We start from the raw sequence: 14,966 nt of genomic DNA, 5'->3' as shown, positions 1-14,966 counted from the left end.
TTCCAGTTTCCATGTACAGATCCTGTAGACAATTTTTCTTCTCTTTTCGGTACTAATGGAGCATTTTAAGGACTTTCCTTAAAATGTATTTGCAGTTCTTTATACATTTTGTGTACTTCAGCATTTTCTTGCATTGTTCCTCTCTGGATAAAAGGTCACACTGTTTCTTGTTTAAGAAATACTTCACACTATGAAGAAATGAGTGTCTTAGGTCAATTTGGTCAATATAAGTAACTCATCTGTTTGCTTATTGATGGGTGTTGAATACTGCCAATCTTAGCACAATCTGATTTTAGATTAGTCTATTGGCATGGCAAGATTTTTCCATTCTTTTTCTTATTTAAAGCTAAACTTTCCACCTTTGTAGCTTGCATTAAGGACACACCATCCTTGGTATGTACTTGGTTTCCCTATCAAGCATTTTCCTTAATTGCATATCTAGTAGATTTAGAGAAGAGATTAACTTCTGCTTTTTCTCCATAGCAATTTCACCTTTCCTGAAGTCATGCACAGGACAAGGTTCAATTTTCTTTTTTGAGAAAAGGTCTTTTATTTTTGTAGCAATATAATGTGAAAGCATCCAGGCTGTTTTATTCCCGCAGCTCACTGTGGGACAGGGTGCCTTTGAATCAGTAATAACCTTCAGCGTTAATCTTTCTTATCTGTGTTAGCAGATTCAGACTAGCCTTTTACTTGCTTCTGAAATTAACTGACTCTTCTGTGACTCTGTACTCAGCTTGTTGTCAAGGTGCACATGTACGATAACAGCTCAAAGTCACTAATGGTGGATGAGCGTCAGGTGACAAGGGATGTTTTAGACAACCTCTTTGAGAAAACCCACTGCGACTGCAACGTCGATTGGTGTCTATATGAAATGTACCCAGAACTGCAAATTGGTAAGTGGCGTAGTAACACAGCATATAGCAAACAGATATAGTGCATCCTTTGCTATTGGTAGTCTTGAAAAGAGAATTAATAACATTTCTTGTGCCTATGTGTCCACGGGTTTTGGAACATCACAGTGTCTAAGCTGAGGGATGGTGTAGGAATGTACGTGGACCGTTTTTCCTGTAGAAATGAGTCTTCCATTCATCCGGGCTCTGAGCTGCAGAAGGTTCTTTGCCCACCACCATTTCCATCATTCTGTTTTACACAAAATTAAGGGCCCATGTGATTTCACTGTTTGTCAAGGCAGTGACAGACCCAAGCACACAAGTACTCTACTCTTTGAAGAGAGGATGCAGGGCCGAAGCGCTGTTAATAGGCTGTTACATATTGGCCAAACAAATGTTTTAATTAAACAAGACCGTATGAGAAGCATTTCAGTAATTTCTGATGCTTTTCACTTGTGATAGTTGTTTTCTTAACTGTAGTTGTGATCAGGGTATTGCTGTCTGGCAGGGCTGCAGCTTTGCTCGTGGTACCTTATCATTTAGGAAGAACTAACCTGGACTCCAGATCCCTAAGAAACAGCTGTGCAAATCTTATGTATTGTTTGGTGCAACTTAATGAGTTTTGTCTCAAAAAGGCTTCAAGGCCAAGCAAGCAGTGGCATATTTTCTAATTGTGAGTTATTTCAGAATCTTTTTATTGTCCAGGCTGCAAAGGTATTCACATCAAAAGGAAAAGGAAAATTGCCACAACTTTCTTCCAGGGTCACATTTGACCTATAGACACAGGCAATTGTCAAACAGCTGTTAGTAGTCTCAGTTTACAGTAAGCAGAGATGTAAAAATGCACAAAGAAAGTTAAACACCAATATTGCATTTTAGCAGCCTCAGAAATAATCATCCTGCTAAACTGAAACAAAGAGATGTAAAAATAGCTGGAAAAAGCCTGACTGCTCATGTGCAAGGAGATACTCATCGGGTTGTAAGAATGGCAGAGACATCAACTGCCAATCTATTCTTTCTACTCAATTAAGATGATACATGAAACAATGTTGCTGCATTCTTTTGTACCTGCTTATCTTAAGTGGGGAAAGGCTGCAAATGTCATTGGACCCTAGAAATGCCACAAGTGTCACTGAATAATTTTAGAGTGTTTCTTTGTCTTGGGAAGTTGCTTCCTTTGGTCTAGTGTGACTTGGACAAACATGTTTGAGTATAACAATGACAGCATATAGACAGATTGTGTTACTTTAGTCCTAGCTAATGCTGGGTGCTTTGGGTTGGGGTATTGTTATAGTAAGGAATTACTCTCATAATGAATATAAACTACTTGAAAAGCCAGCACAGAAGACGACTATGAAAGGAAATAAATCAGTAGTTGGTTCAGAAAAAAAGGAAAAGTCTATGAACTCCTGATACAGCGGTCTGTCACCAGATCCAACTCAGCTGGGAATGGAGCCTTTTTGTTTGCAGAAGAGAATTTTTATGTGGATGGAATGCTTCCAGTGCACAGCTACCTGCAGTAAATTTTGTTTAAAATCAAAATAATGTGAACTGTTCTTTATTGGCAGTATACTTCTTGGCAGTTCTAGATAGCTCTATTACTATCAGCATGCTTAGAATGCAGGCTTTCTTCCACTTTCCCTTTTCTGCAGTTTTCCCTCTGTAAGAAGCAAATCTGAGCAGCAAATATTTCAGGCTGAACTGAATGTCCAAGCTAGTCAGAAGATCCTTGACAGAGTGTCTTATATATACTGTTATTTTGAAAGATGATCCTTGCAAATAGAATAAACTACAGCTTTAGACTAATTGCCTGTTAAATATCACAGATAATGTCAGTAGTGAGATGGTGATATAACACTGGGCTGTACATACCAGCAATATTTTGCAATAAAGATTATTGCCTTATAGTAGGCATCCAGATTTGACATTTTTTAGGTAACCATAATAATAAAAAAGAACCTCCTGAGGATGGTTCATACCTCTTATACAAGAAAAGCCTGGTACTGGAAATGAACGAACAGAAGTACATGTGGCAAAATCAGTATTAAATAGCTAGTGTTACTAACTGAGAATTATTTTACAGCTATCCTGAACTGCAAGATACTGTTTACCCTTTTCAACTGTTACTTGGGTTTTATACATTGCTTTATGTTTCCAGTGCATTGCAGAAGTATCAGTTGCTAAATGAAAAGTGTGATGTTGCTTGTGTTAAAAGTTACTGTGTGCATGTGGCTGGCCCTGAAGCTAATATTAGTTTGTGAATTTAAGTAATAATTTAATCTAATTTAGTTTTGATGGGACATACTGAACCCCTGCAGAAGTAACAAGAAGTGTTAAAGAAAGCCTACAAAATGTATGTTCTGTTATCTCCTCTTATGCTAGGCTAATCTAGGCCATTGGAAAATGTGAACACCACAGACCTCTCAAATGGAGTATGGCCATTCACAGGGAACTGCCAAAACCATACTGAAAACTGGAGCTGCGTGAATTCCCTGTCCCAGTACTGAACTTGTAGAAAAAGTGCAGTTTCAGTGCTTCCAAAATTACCTATCAAATTATGCTCAATTCCTTTTCCTTCCAAAGGAGGTTTGTGTGACTGTTCAGCTACTTTATACAAATGAAACCTCAGAAGAAGAGATCGGAGTTATCTGACCTCGGCATACCCTGTGGTTTTCCTGGGTGGAGGATCTGGGTTCAGATCAGCTCAGGAAGGGAGAGAATTGACACCAGGTCTTCCACATCTCTGGTGAGGTTTTTAACTGCAGAGATGCTGGGTGAAACTGTATCTTCACATCAGTTCTCAGTCTGTCTTCTAATTTCTGCTGTTTTGCTATTTCTGTTTTTAAATACAGTTGCTTGAAACGAAACATTTTGTTTTCAGTGCATAGAATTCTTTCTATTGACAAAAAGCAATTTTTGATTTGTTCCAATAAGTAAAAAGACAAGGAAATAGGTTTTTACTATTTTTTTCCAGAGTGAATATATACCTCTCTTCCCTCAAATCATACTGCAGACCTTAAAAAACAAAAACAAAAAGCCATTGAGACACATGGGTGTAACCATCTACTCCTAGTGGGTCACTGTTTCCATCCTGTGCAGCCTTCGGGCAGTATCACAGAGATGCAGGAGGAATCCAGGAGCATGCCAGAGCTACATAAGGCATCTTCTGTAGCTGATTTACCCCTCCACATGACACTATTTCCATGTGGTTTTGCTCCCTTCCGTGCAGTGGAAAACAGTGCTGGACTGTCCAGCTCTGAGCGAACATCAGATAATGATTACATTCTTACACAGGAATTTCTGCAGCCTCAGGAGAGGGGAAAGAGAGTTTGAGTGTCTTACATTACCTTTTCTGTCTCTGCAGAAAGGTTTTTTGAAGACCATGAAAATGTGGTTGAAGTGTTATCAGACTGGACCCGAGACACTGCGAATAAGATTATGTTTTTGGAAAAAAGTGAAAAATATGCTTTATTTAAAAATCCCCAGGTAAGCTAACATGGAATTTGGATAAGAGTCTAAAATTATGTCACTTAGTCTGTATGCTGCCTATTGCATTATTAATTTGCTTTCAGCTCTGTCAGTTTGAAATTAGAGAAAGCAAAACTTGTACTTCCAACAAAAAAACCCACCCAATCCAGAATGTTAAATATAAGGATTTGAAAATTAGTGCTTTCTAGTCTTTTCTGATACTATTTTAAAGTCCTGTCTGCACTGGTAAAAAATGAAGCACATAGTTCTCACTGGTACTGTTGCTTAGGTGCTGTAAAAACCTGTCCTTTGTCATTAGTACAGTTTCTCCACTATTTCTACTGATGGAAGTCAACATTTCCTCAAAGGTCTGGTTTTTGCCAGTCATTCCTGAAACTTTATAAAGAATATGCTGAGTACTGCAGTGAATTTATCTGGATTTCATTTAGCCTGGGGAGAACTGAGTCAACAGGAACTTGTGCACACTAATTTAGTAAAAGAAGGTTCTGCACACTGAATTGCAAGAAATTATTCAGGATAGGTTATAATCTATTTCTTGTGATGTGTGGTCAAAACTCTATTTACAAACACCTTGGCACATACAGTTGATGGATTCTGAGGCACTAGATCTTTTCCCCTTGTCAGTAGTCTGTTAGCTCACTGAGCATCTGATTTGTTCCCAAGGGCAGCAAGAGAAAAATGAGCAATTCAGCATTGCTGAAAAAAAATGAGTCATATATAGTTTGGCAGCAAACCTCACCAACATGCTCATTAGGAAGGCAGGTTTTTTTTTTAGAATGAGCCAGTGTTTCAAATAAAGCCTGCACAGAGGAAGTTTTCTTCATTGACATAGCAAGTGTCCATAGTGAGAGAAAGAAAACTTATCCTGCAGTGTACATGGATTGATATTGATTTTTAATATAAAACAGCAAAGCCAAGTTTGGAAGTAAAACATACATGATGGCTCAAGATGTCATAATTTCTAATGCACACAAACATATCTAGCAGCAGAGGTTCAATAGTACATTTGATTAATATGTACACTTAGTAGTGTTATTGGGGCGAGTGGCTTAGAGCTAGGCTGTGAGCCTTCTGTAGGAAGTAGATAATTGATGAAGATTCTGGGCATTTGGATTGCAATAAGCTTCAGAAATAAACGTGACCTGAACCAAAACCAGAATAAGAGTGTAGCTCTGTCCTCCCATCTCAGGACATGCTGAGCTGGATCTGGACATGTCTGCAGTCCTTGTGCTTCATCCCCTCTGTGATAATCCTTGAGCTTCATCCCCTATAAAATGAACAGCCTAAGGAAACTGGGTCAGTTGCAACGATAACACTATTGAAATATTTTGCCAGTAATAAAGTCTAACCATCTGTCAGGTTGAGTAATTTCGAACATTGTGAGACGAGCAGAATAGTACAGTCATATCAGCGGTTTGTCTTTTTGGCAGAAAATAATCAGTGTTGTACAGACAGAGCTTACACTAGATAGTGAAACATGGTAAATTGCGTGATCTCTAGTGAGTCCCTGAAAAGGTAAACCAAGAGGAAATGCTGAGTTAGTGGGGGGCAGGGTGCGTGATTACCTAACTAACTACTTACAGAAATTACGGTATAACCAATGAGACACTGAAATTCAGTGCTGTGATACCGCATTCTCAGTATATTTCAGACACTTCATCCTAGCTCAGTCAAGGTTGCCTTATAAACTCATTTTGTGAGTACAGAAACTACAGAATGCTTTTTTTGACACAGCCAGTGGTGGTAATGCAGCAGCAGTTGGATTCCTTGTTGGTCGTACTTAGTGTTTATTCTCATGGAGGTTGTCAGTGGAGATCTCACAGTTTTGACTCTTGCAGGTTATTTTTCTGGAAAAAAATCCCAGTAAGATTCCAAAGGTGGCCAGGTGCTTAGAATTCATTCTTGGACAAAATAGTGATACAAAATTTTCATTACAGAGGCTTGACACAAATGCTTTAAAAACAATTTTATAAACATGGCTGCATTGCTAAAACCAGTGGACCTCTGGAGAAGGTGTATATAGAATCATAGAATCACAGAATGGTTTGGATTGGAAGGGACCTTAAGATAATCTAGTTCCAACCTCTCTGCCATGGACAGGAACACCTCCCACTAGACCAGGTTGCTCAAGGCCCTGTCCACCTTGGCCTTGAACACTGCCAGGGATGGAGCATTCACAACTTCCTTGTGCAACCCATTCCAGTGCCTCACAACACTTGCAATGAAGAACTTCTTCCTTAAATTCTTAAATATCCTTAAATTCTTAAATACCCTGTGCCAATATTCATCGTTTCTCTCTGTGAACTAGTTATATTCCTGGTATAGATTAAACAACAATCAAGTAAACATGTTTCATTTTTTAAGGAGGAACTGAGGTTTTGAAATGCAGGATTTATCTTCTATGTCTGTGCTAGCAGCAAGCTGCTCAGCTAATGCCAGTGTCTTTTTTTGGAAGATTGTCATTCTAGTCATGCAGTACTCTTTAATATTTTTGTCTGCAGCTTTGTTTCCGAAAACTATTTCTTAAAGTATTTGGAATACATTTTAGAAAAAGTACCTGCAAAATCTTCAGGTGTCTCCCTCTTTACAAAGACGCCCCCTCTTGCCCTTTTCTCACTGTGATACAACTTACCCTGCCGGGAACTCACAATAAAAGACTGTTCCATGAATGGCATCAGTGACTCATCTACAGAGATGGAGCGTCACAAGTCTATGAGTAAAAAGTGAAACAAAAATACATGTTGGTACACGTGCAAATAAAGAAAACTTTTATAACATAAGAAAGGTGGTGCTTGGTCATGTGGTTGAGGGATGCCGTGCATGACTCTTGAAAGGAAAGGTTGTCAGGTCTCAACACCTCTTTTCAAAAAGCTCAAAGAATAAGTCTCAGCAAAAAAGAGACTCTTAAAAAAAAAAAGAGACTTAAAAAAAAAAAGGTGGGAAATGCTTCTTTTGTTTCACCTAAACAGCGTTATTTATAAGAGGCAGCTGAATCTAAACTCCTGTCTGTAAATGCTGGTCACGCTCTTAGAACCCTGTGTTTGATTTTTGCAGACAGGATAAATTCAAACAGTGCAGGTGACACCACATTCATGTGTTTTTTAGTTTGTTCTTTGGTTGTTGGTTGGTTTGGGTTTTATTATTTTGGGGCATCATTTATGAAAATTAAGTAAAATCTGTATAGTGAGTACTTCATGCTTCTGCTCCCTCATATCTAAGCCAAAAGCAAGAGCTATCCCCTCCAATGTAGTACCCATACACTGAATTGACATTTTATTTCTTCTTCTGAAAAGCAAGAGTACTAAACAGCGTGAGAAGGAGGTGGAGTAAGAATTTGTGATGTCTTTCATAACAGGACAGCAAATAGTGAGTTTCATGCTTGAAAAATTATTTGGAAAACTGTTACCCAGAGAAGGAAGCATAGAAGGGTGGCAGGGAACCTGATTATTGAGTGTGTCGGCGTATGCACAGAGAAGTGAGAAAAGGGAATTATTTTTCACTGTACTCCCACTGTTTAGCAATCTTAGTTTCTCTCTCTATTAGTGTATCTCAATCTATGGTATAGTTTCAAGTTGAAGATGCTACTTCAATAAGTATTTTTCTGCTTTGAAACTGTAACTCAGAAAGTCTTTACACATGTGACTTAATCAGCCTATTAAATGCTTTGCTGTTAGCTGCATCCTATTTTATGTGTGTCTTCCATTTGTTCCATGTTCCCCCCTCTTTGATGAAGACCATCATCCTCAAGGCATGAACAATCAATTAGCTTTAAGTGATTTCTTAAAACATAAAATCAAATATCAAATTAATTTTCAGAGGCTTCAAAAGAGCTTTGCCTTTAGCTTCATTTATTTATTTACATTTGTGATCTTCAGAGTGGCTCTTGTGGACCTTGCAAATCTTCTGGAAAAACAGTTTCAATATATTGAAAGCAAAAAACCAATCTAAGCAGAAGGGGAATCAGAGGGAGGATGCTGTCTTGAACACCTGGTTTTTGTTATATACTGACAAGTAGCTGCTGCATTACAGCTTGGATAGGGCTGTGTATGAAAAAAGGTATCAGAGAGATGCTTTTTCATTTAGAAAATTCTTCTTTACAAATATAGAGACATGGAACACCAATCAGAGGGTTTGGCAATGCAGTAGTTAAGGCTACTGTTTCTACTATGATCCAAGTTTGGTTTGTTTACATGCCACCAGAGATGTTCTTTGAAGCTATTGATAACACCTCCTGTCTTCCACTGTTTGAGGCTTGTATAGAGGAGAGAGATAGAGCCTGACTTTTTTTACCTGCCTTTCCACACAAAATGGGATCGTTGTATCCCTAAATGGAAAGTTTGTATGCATAGACTACTGGTGCTTTACGGTACAAAGCACAGAATTAACTTAAGCTGGCTATAAAATCTTTACAGGATTTTCTTTTGTGCAATTTCCTGCTAATGTAATGCCATAGATGCGTCATCAGCTAGTGTCTCTGAAGGGTATCGTACCTGGCTAGCAGTACATGTCAAAACTGCCACTATAGCTCTGCATTAGTCTGAGTCGAGCAGAATGGCATAGGAGAGCAACTGGCTTTATGTCAGCTTCAGCTGGTTTGGGGCTGTGTAGGCACAGGGAATAATTCAGCAAAAATACTCAACAGCTCATTTCTGCATCAGATAACCCAAACAGTGCAAACAAAGCAAACCTAATTACAAAGTGTGACAGCATATTTTGTTTTGTTTGTTAAAATAACCCTTTATGTTTCCTTTCTTATGTTATCAGCCCAAGACAATGAATCCATCCCATTAAGTAAGCTCAGCTCTTTATCAAGAGAAAGACATTGTCTTTTGAACATAAAAAATAGTTAATTCTCAAATCTGTAGACATACGCAGAGAGCTGCCCTGTAGCCACATCTTGTCCCATTAATGACCTGAGATCTCAAACCAAACGTGCATTTCCTAGTGGTGTCCTCAGACAGGAAAGAGCTTGCCTTTTATCATGACCTTTGGCTACTGGACTTGGAATGATCTCTTGTGGACACATGTGGTTTGCCTTCTATAGGATGAATGCTTCTGATCAAAAATAGGAGACCACACAGTGATAAAACAAGTACAGTGTGCAGTCTGCTCCCCAGGTTTTAAGCTGCTGACAAATAATAAGTACCATGTACTTCCAGATTTCAGGGCAGAAACACAAAGAAGGTAATAAATGAAATGTGTGTTGACAGGTGAAAGATGACAGTGTACATCTGTGTAACATTGGTTTAGGTGACAGAGCCCAGTTTCCCTAATGAAAAAGCTGCGTTCTTAAAGATCCAGCATGGATATCATTACGTACTTTCTCTCTTTACCACTGATTATGTCAGTACAGGGTGGTCTGTGTTCCTGCCAAATAAATGCCAGATGCCTGAATGTGAATCAGTTCTAATCAGAGGAGCTTTGTTTTCTTATTATCAGTGCACTGGAGGCTGACTGAGCCATATGAATGCTTTTCCACCGGTAGTAAAGCTGATGAGCCAAGCCTTGTTGAGACAGTGATAAGATGTACTTACCTGGATAAATAATTCTTCACTGTGTATTTTAGGGGTTGTACTATGTCTTTATAATGATCTATAGAAGGCGGCTTACAGCTTGCATGTCCCTCTACTTTCCAAATCCATCCCAACCCAGCCTAACAGTGCCCTTTGAGGCGTTTCTTCATACCCTCATCAATGCAAAAGAAGTTGTACCAACATCAAGCCAGCAGTGCTGTGATAGTGCCCCCTCTCAAGAAGAGCTGTTGCCCATGTACAGAGGACTTGGCTGCTCACAACAGTGTCTTTTTTTCCCGCTGGTATGAGTGAAGCATTGTCACTCACTCAGACCTATGGTTTTACTGCATTGGCAGGCATCGCTGCTTGGGTTGTACCAAGAATACACTTTTAAGCGGATTTTGTTTTGAGCTAGTTTGGGGTTTTTTCCACTAGTAATACTGTCTTCAGATGTAGTCACGAAGCTGTGATCCTTAGTGTTTGCTTACCTTCAGCCATGAACTGAAAATACGCCCAGGCAGTTTGGAGCCAGCAATATTTCCTAGCATAACTGTGTACTGTATTGAATGCTCAAGTTTCTTTTCTCATGTTCATACCATAGATATGGCATCAGCATAGGCCAAATTGCAAGTGGCTGTGTTTCTAGTGTCCCCTAATTCTAATTTACTGTGAAATTTTAAGAAAGTTTTTAAAGAACTGATTTTGAGATCACCCATACCTCTTCCCCTTCCTCTCCTGGTGCCCCTCCAAAAACTGTCTGCTATGAGGCTTGCATTCTGGCAGACAGCTGTTAACTGCACTGCTTGAGAAAGAAGATGTGGTTGTGTGGAACAGGAGGGTTTCACTTCAGATAGACCTCATTGCTGTAAACATGGTATGCTGGCAGGGCAGATATGCCGCTTGTTTGTTTCTTTTTTATGCTATAGCAACAGCATGTTCCTTCATTTACACACTTCTCATTTGTCTTTTGGTAATGTTTGCATTTGTGTTGCAGTTCAGTCATTGTGGAGTTTTAGGCATGTAAATATGTTGCCATATTCTCAGTCTAGAGATGTGAAAAAATGGAGATAAGTTTTCTTCCTATGGAATTGATGAAGAATTATGGAATTAGGAGTAATTTTCAGTAGATAGCTTTCAATATTTGTTGGGTTTTTACAGTTTTGTCCATTTCCTAGACAATGGGGTGTGTTTGGTTTATGCCCTTTGTTCTGCAAACTTAGCTTTTTGACTAATTCCAGAGAAATCAGTAAGACTGTCCTATGTATCAAGTATTTCCCAAATCCAAGCTCCTCATCTCCTGGCTTAAGTACTCAATACTGAAAGACAGACTAACTATTGAATGGGTTTGTAGTTGATCTAGTTACTTGCATCGCTCTCTTTATAATGAACATCAATTTCTTTTGTGTCTTAATCAGAACTTCTACCTTGCAAGCAAAGGAAGGAATGAAAGCAAAGAAATGAATGATAAAAACAAAGAGGCTTTACTGGAGGTAAGCCAACTTTCTAGGTTGATGATGCAAATGTCACCAAAACTCTGCCACCATCTGCTCTGCAAGAACTGCGTTTAGTTCTTTGTGGGAAAATGTGTAACAACAGGATGTTCTGTGCTGGTTGGTGTCATTGTGTCTAAAGTTTAATATTGGGATTTTCCTCTGCATCTGCTGCTCACCATTAAAATGCAGATTGTATCCCCTGTCAGAGAAAATAAACGATGGAGATTTTGTTGTTACAGACTCCAATGCCATGAAAAGTTTTTATTTAGTGTGCCTATGAAGTGTAATGCCATGATAACAATAAAAGCAGTGTTATACAAATATGAGTGAAAGAAACAGCTGTGCCACACCCTTAGGCCAGCCATTGTGACTTTATATTGTTAGTAAGGTTGATCAGTAGCAAACAATTATCTTTTGGATTAGAAGTAGATGTACTTCTCACTACCTCAAATTATTTGCTGTACTACAACAGAAAAAGAACCATTGCACTTTCCAGAAAGTCTGTTTAGCCTCTTGCCTTTCCTGCTGAAGGTTTACTTTGTTTTGAGAGTGAAAAATCCAGAGCTATATGAAGGATGAGATTATCACAGTTCTCCTGGCAAGCATTTTGACTTCGGTAGAAATTCACAAAGGAAATGCTGTTCTCAGGCGACTGAGGATTCCCATTTCAAAGTTAAGTGCATCTCATGCAGGCACCAGATGTCAACCAGCAGAAGTCCTGGTAAATTCTAAATGAAAACATTAAGTGATAAGTGTGTTGGCATTAAAAATTAACCAACAGTAGGTCCTTCAAGCAAACAATGAAGTGTATTTGTTTAAACAGTGTTGTAAATGCTAGCATGTATTTCAAAGCAAAAGCAGGGATCGAGGGGATTTTTTTTCTTTTGCTGTTTTTAGAGCTCTAAGCAGTCCCTGAAGATTCTCTCTACAGAAGTATTAGTCTACAGAACCTATAGATACAGCAGTAGAGAAAAACCAACAGCAGCAGTACCAACCATTGTGTTTTATTGCCTTCACTGAGCACATCTACGTCTAGTCAAAACCTTTTGTAGGTTTTTGCTTGACCTTGTAGAGAATGGAGGTTCTGTGAGCATCCTTTTCCAGTGTGAACACCCACCTTGCATGGCTGAGTTACCACATTAGCTTCGAAAAGTTTCCTTTGCCTGTCTAAGGTGTTCATCTCCCTGAGAACTGCATTCCCCATGTTCATGTGTTCACTGTCACAGTCGAAGTCTGTTTTCCAAGGGAGCATTTTTCTCCTATTGATAGGGTTGTGCTTAAATCAAATCTGTTTTGTGTATTATTATTCTTGTTGCACAGGAAAGCTTCTGTGGGACATCTGTCATTGTGCCAGAGCTTGAAGGGGCCCTTTATTTAAAAGAAGATGGAAAAAAGTCCTGGAAGAGGCGTTATTTTCTTCTACGAGCTTCTGGAATTTATTATGTTCCCAAAGGAAAAACCAAGGTCAGGAAGCCAAATAATCCTTTTAGCAATAAAACAATTCATGTAGGTGAAAGTGAAGAACTCCCAAGGTGACATTTTAAGAGCACTGTCTGGTGCATCTGAGAGGGTTGGGGTTTTTTGGTTTAACTTTGACTACACCACTTGTGCAAATATTAGAATGTAGTCACTGAATCCTGTCACGTTTCTCTCCTTTTGATTTCTATGGATAGATAAAAGCATTAATGAAATAGCACTCCTCCGGAAGTCAGTAGGGAAAGAAAAACAGCACAGCACCCTTCAGGGTGCTGCCGAAATACTTCACTGTTACATGGGTTCTCTGTGGAAGAATATTTTAAAAGTTCTCAAGTAAACTAATTTCTTATCACAAAAAGGTGGAATTCTGCTTTGTTTGATAGCGACTTTCCATGCCAGTAGCCAGCAGGCAGAAATGCTACACATTTTTTCCTACCATGATCTTTACCTAGAGAATGTGTTGTGCTTTTTAAGGCTTTTTAAGACTGCCCTTTGTGCAGAAAGAAGTGAGACGGAAGTATCCACCTGACCAAGTCAAATGCACTGACATTTAGTATTCCAAAAGATTTCAAGAGTCTGAATTGCTAGAACTGGAGAAGCAAAGGGGTCCTGGATGTATTGCACATAAGGGCAGCTGGTTTCTCATTTCCACAGTGATGAGGTTGAATGTTGGCTTCTGGGACTGGTGGGGTTGTTTTGGTTTTGGTTTTGGTTTTGGGGTTTTTTGTGGGGCTTTTTCTGTATTTTGAAAGCCTCTTCTGTTACCACTTACAGCTCTTAATGCTCACTAAATGCTTCATGTTTGGAAATTCTAGCGCTGCTGATGGAGCTTTACTGTTATGATTTGTCCTGAGAAACTTAAGTGTTCTGCCATTCCCTGACTAACCTACAAAGGGAAGGAAAAAAAAATGATAACTTGTAAAGGAACGTCGGGGTGTCGATCCAGTGACCTATGTTTATATCCCAGTGAAACACAGACCTAGATTACCTTGCTGATTTCACAGCAATTTATTTGGACTTTACCTGACCCTGAGATAACAGCTTTCAGTCCTCAAATTGTGTTGCACACACACAACATCCTACCAATTAGGAACTAGAATGCTATTTGGAAGGCGCTTAAGGTGGAAATGGTATAAGAATAGTCAAGTGAAAAGTCCGTTTTGGGCATTTCCTTGTAGCTTGCCTCCAGCGATAGCCAGTAGTACAGTGCTGAACAGGGCAAGCATATATTGGTAGTTACCCAGCCTTTTTTCATCATCCAGTGATACCCATTTCAGTGGCTTCCCATCAGAGTGCAAATTAGGAAAGTGCTTTCTTTTTTCAGGTGATAGACTGCAAATACAGGCTCAGGATAAAGCCATGCACCAAGCCATGTCACCTTGTAACAGCTGTTTAACACTTTATTGCCTGTTAGTTGTTACAGCCTGTGTACTACCCTGCCTATAACTGAGCCATTTTAAGGAACTGTGTGAGTGCTTCAAACTCACTATTTTACCAACTCAGCCACTCACAGGAATGAAGGACTTTGAATCTAGTTCTTTTTGAGATAGTGTGGCTCTTTGAAAAGGTACAATCAACTGTTTGCTCCTGTTTCTGTAACAGCCTTCAGCAAAAGGACGTATGTGTCCATGCCTGAATTGTTCCAGAGAAAGTCAAGTCTCTTAGCTCAAATCTGTTTAATGGTGTTTGAAGTTAATTACTGGAGTCTGTATTGGAACAGCTGAGGCTCAGGTACATGTCTTTCACGCAGACAGTAATCTCTAGTAGATGGGCAGGGTGCACTGATGCTGCTAAACATCTTAAAGCACTGCAGCAGAATTCAGTAGAGCTCTTCAGTCAAAGCCCTCGAATTATGAGAGTTCATACCAGGGTGGTATGAAGAGTGCTTGTGCATCTTGCATATGCGTAACCCATTCAGTTGTGGGTGGAGTGATCTTTCATTGAGGTACAGAAACAAACGGCAGACAGTAGTATCTTCAGCTGCTGCAGCTGTTTTGAAATTCATCATGTAATCATGTTCTCACTTGTTATGAAAAAGCAAAGAAGTCTGGCAAACCTTTGGCACTTTATGTTGGCTGTAAAATACATTGCAAATGTGAAAA

At 39.2% G+C, this 14,966-nt stretch overlaps 1 protein-coding gene across 2 annotated transcripts in view; it reads left to right on the top strand.

Annotated features, from left to right (window-relative positions):
- Window positions 1-14,966, top strand: part of APBB1IP (amyloid beta precursor protein binding family B member 1 interacting protein) — a 61,631-nt gene that overhangs the window by 25,571 nt on the left and 21,094 nt on the right. For both annotated transcript variants that reach the window (XM_030494565.1, XM_030494574.1), the window contains exons 6-9: window positions 737-896; window positions 4,258-4,379; window positions 11,311-11,385; window positions 12,709-12,852. In XM_030494565.1, the coding sequence (XP_030350425.1) occupies window positions 737-896; window positions 4,258-4,379; window positions 11,311-11,385; window positions 12,709-12,852 (501 nt within the window). The remainder of the gene's footprint in view (window positions 1-736; window positions 897-4,257; window positions 4,380-11,310; window positions 11,386-12,708; window positions 12,853-14,966) is intronic.

Source organism: Strigops habroptila, chromosome 1 (assembly GCF_004027225.2).
Source record: "Strigops habroptila isolate Jane chromosome 1, bStrHab1.2.pri, whole genome shotgun sequence".
Lineage (NCBI taxonomy): Eukaryota > Metazoa > Chordata > Aves > Psittaciformes > Psittacidae > Strigops > Strigops habroptila.
This window is presented reverse-complemented; position numbering and strand designations above follow the sequence as displayed.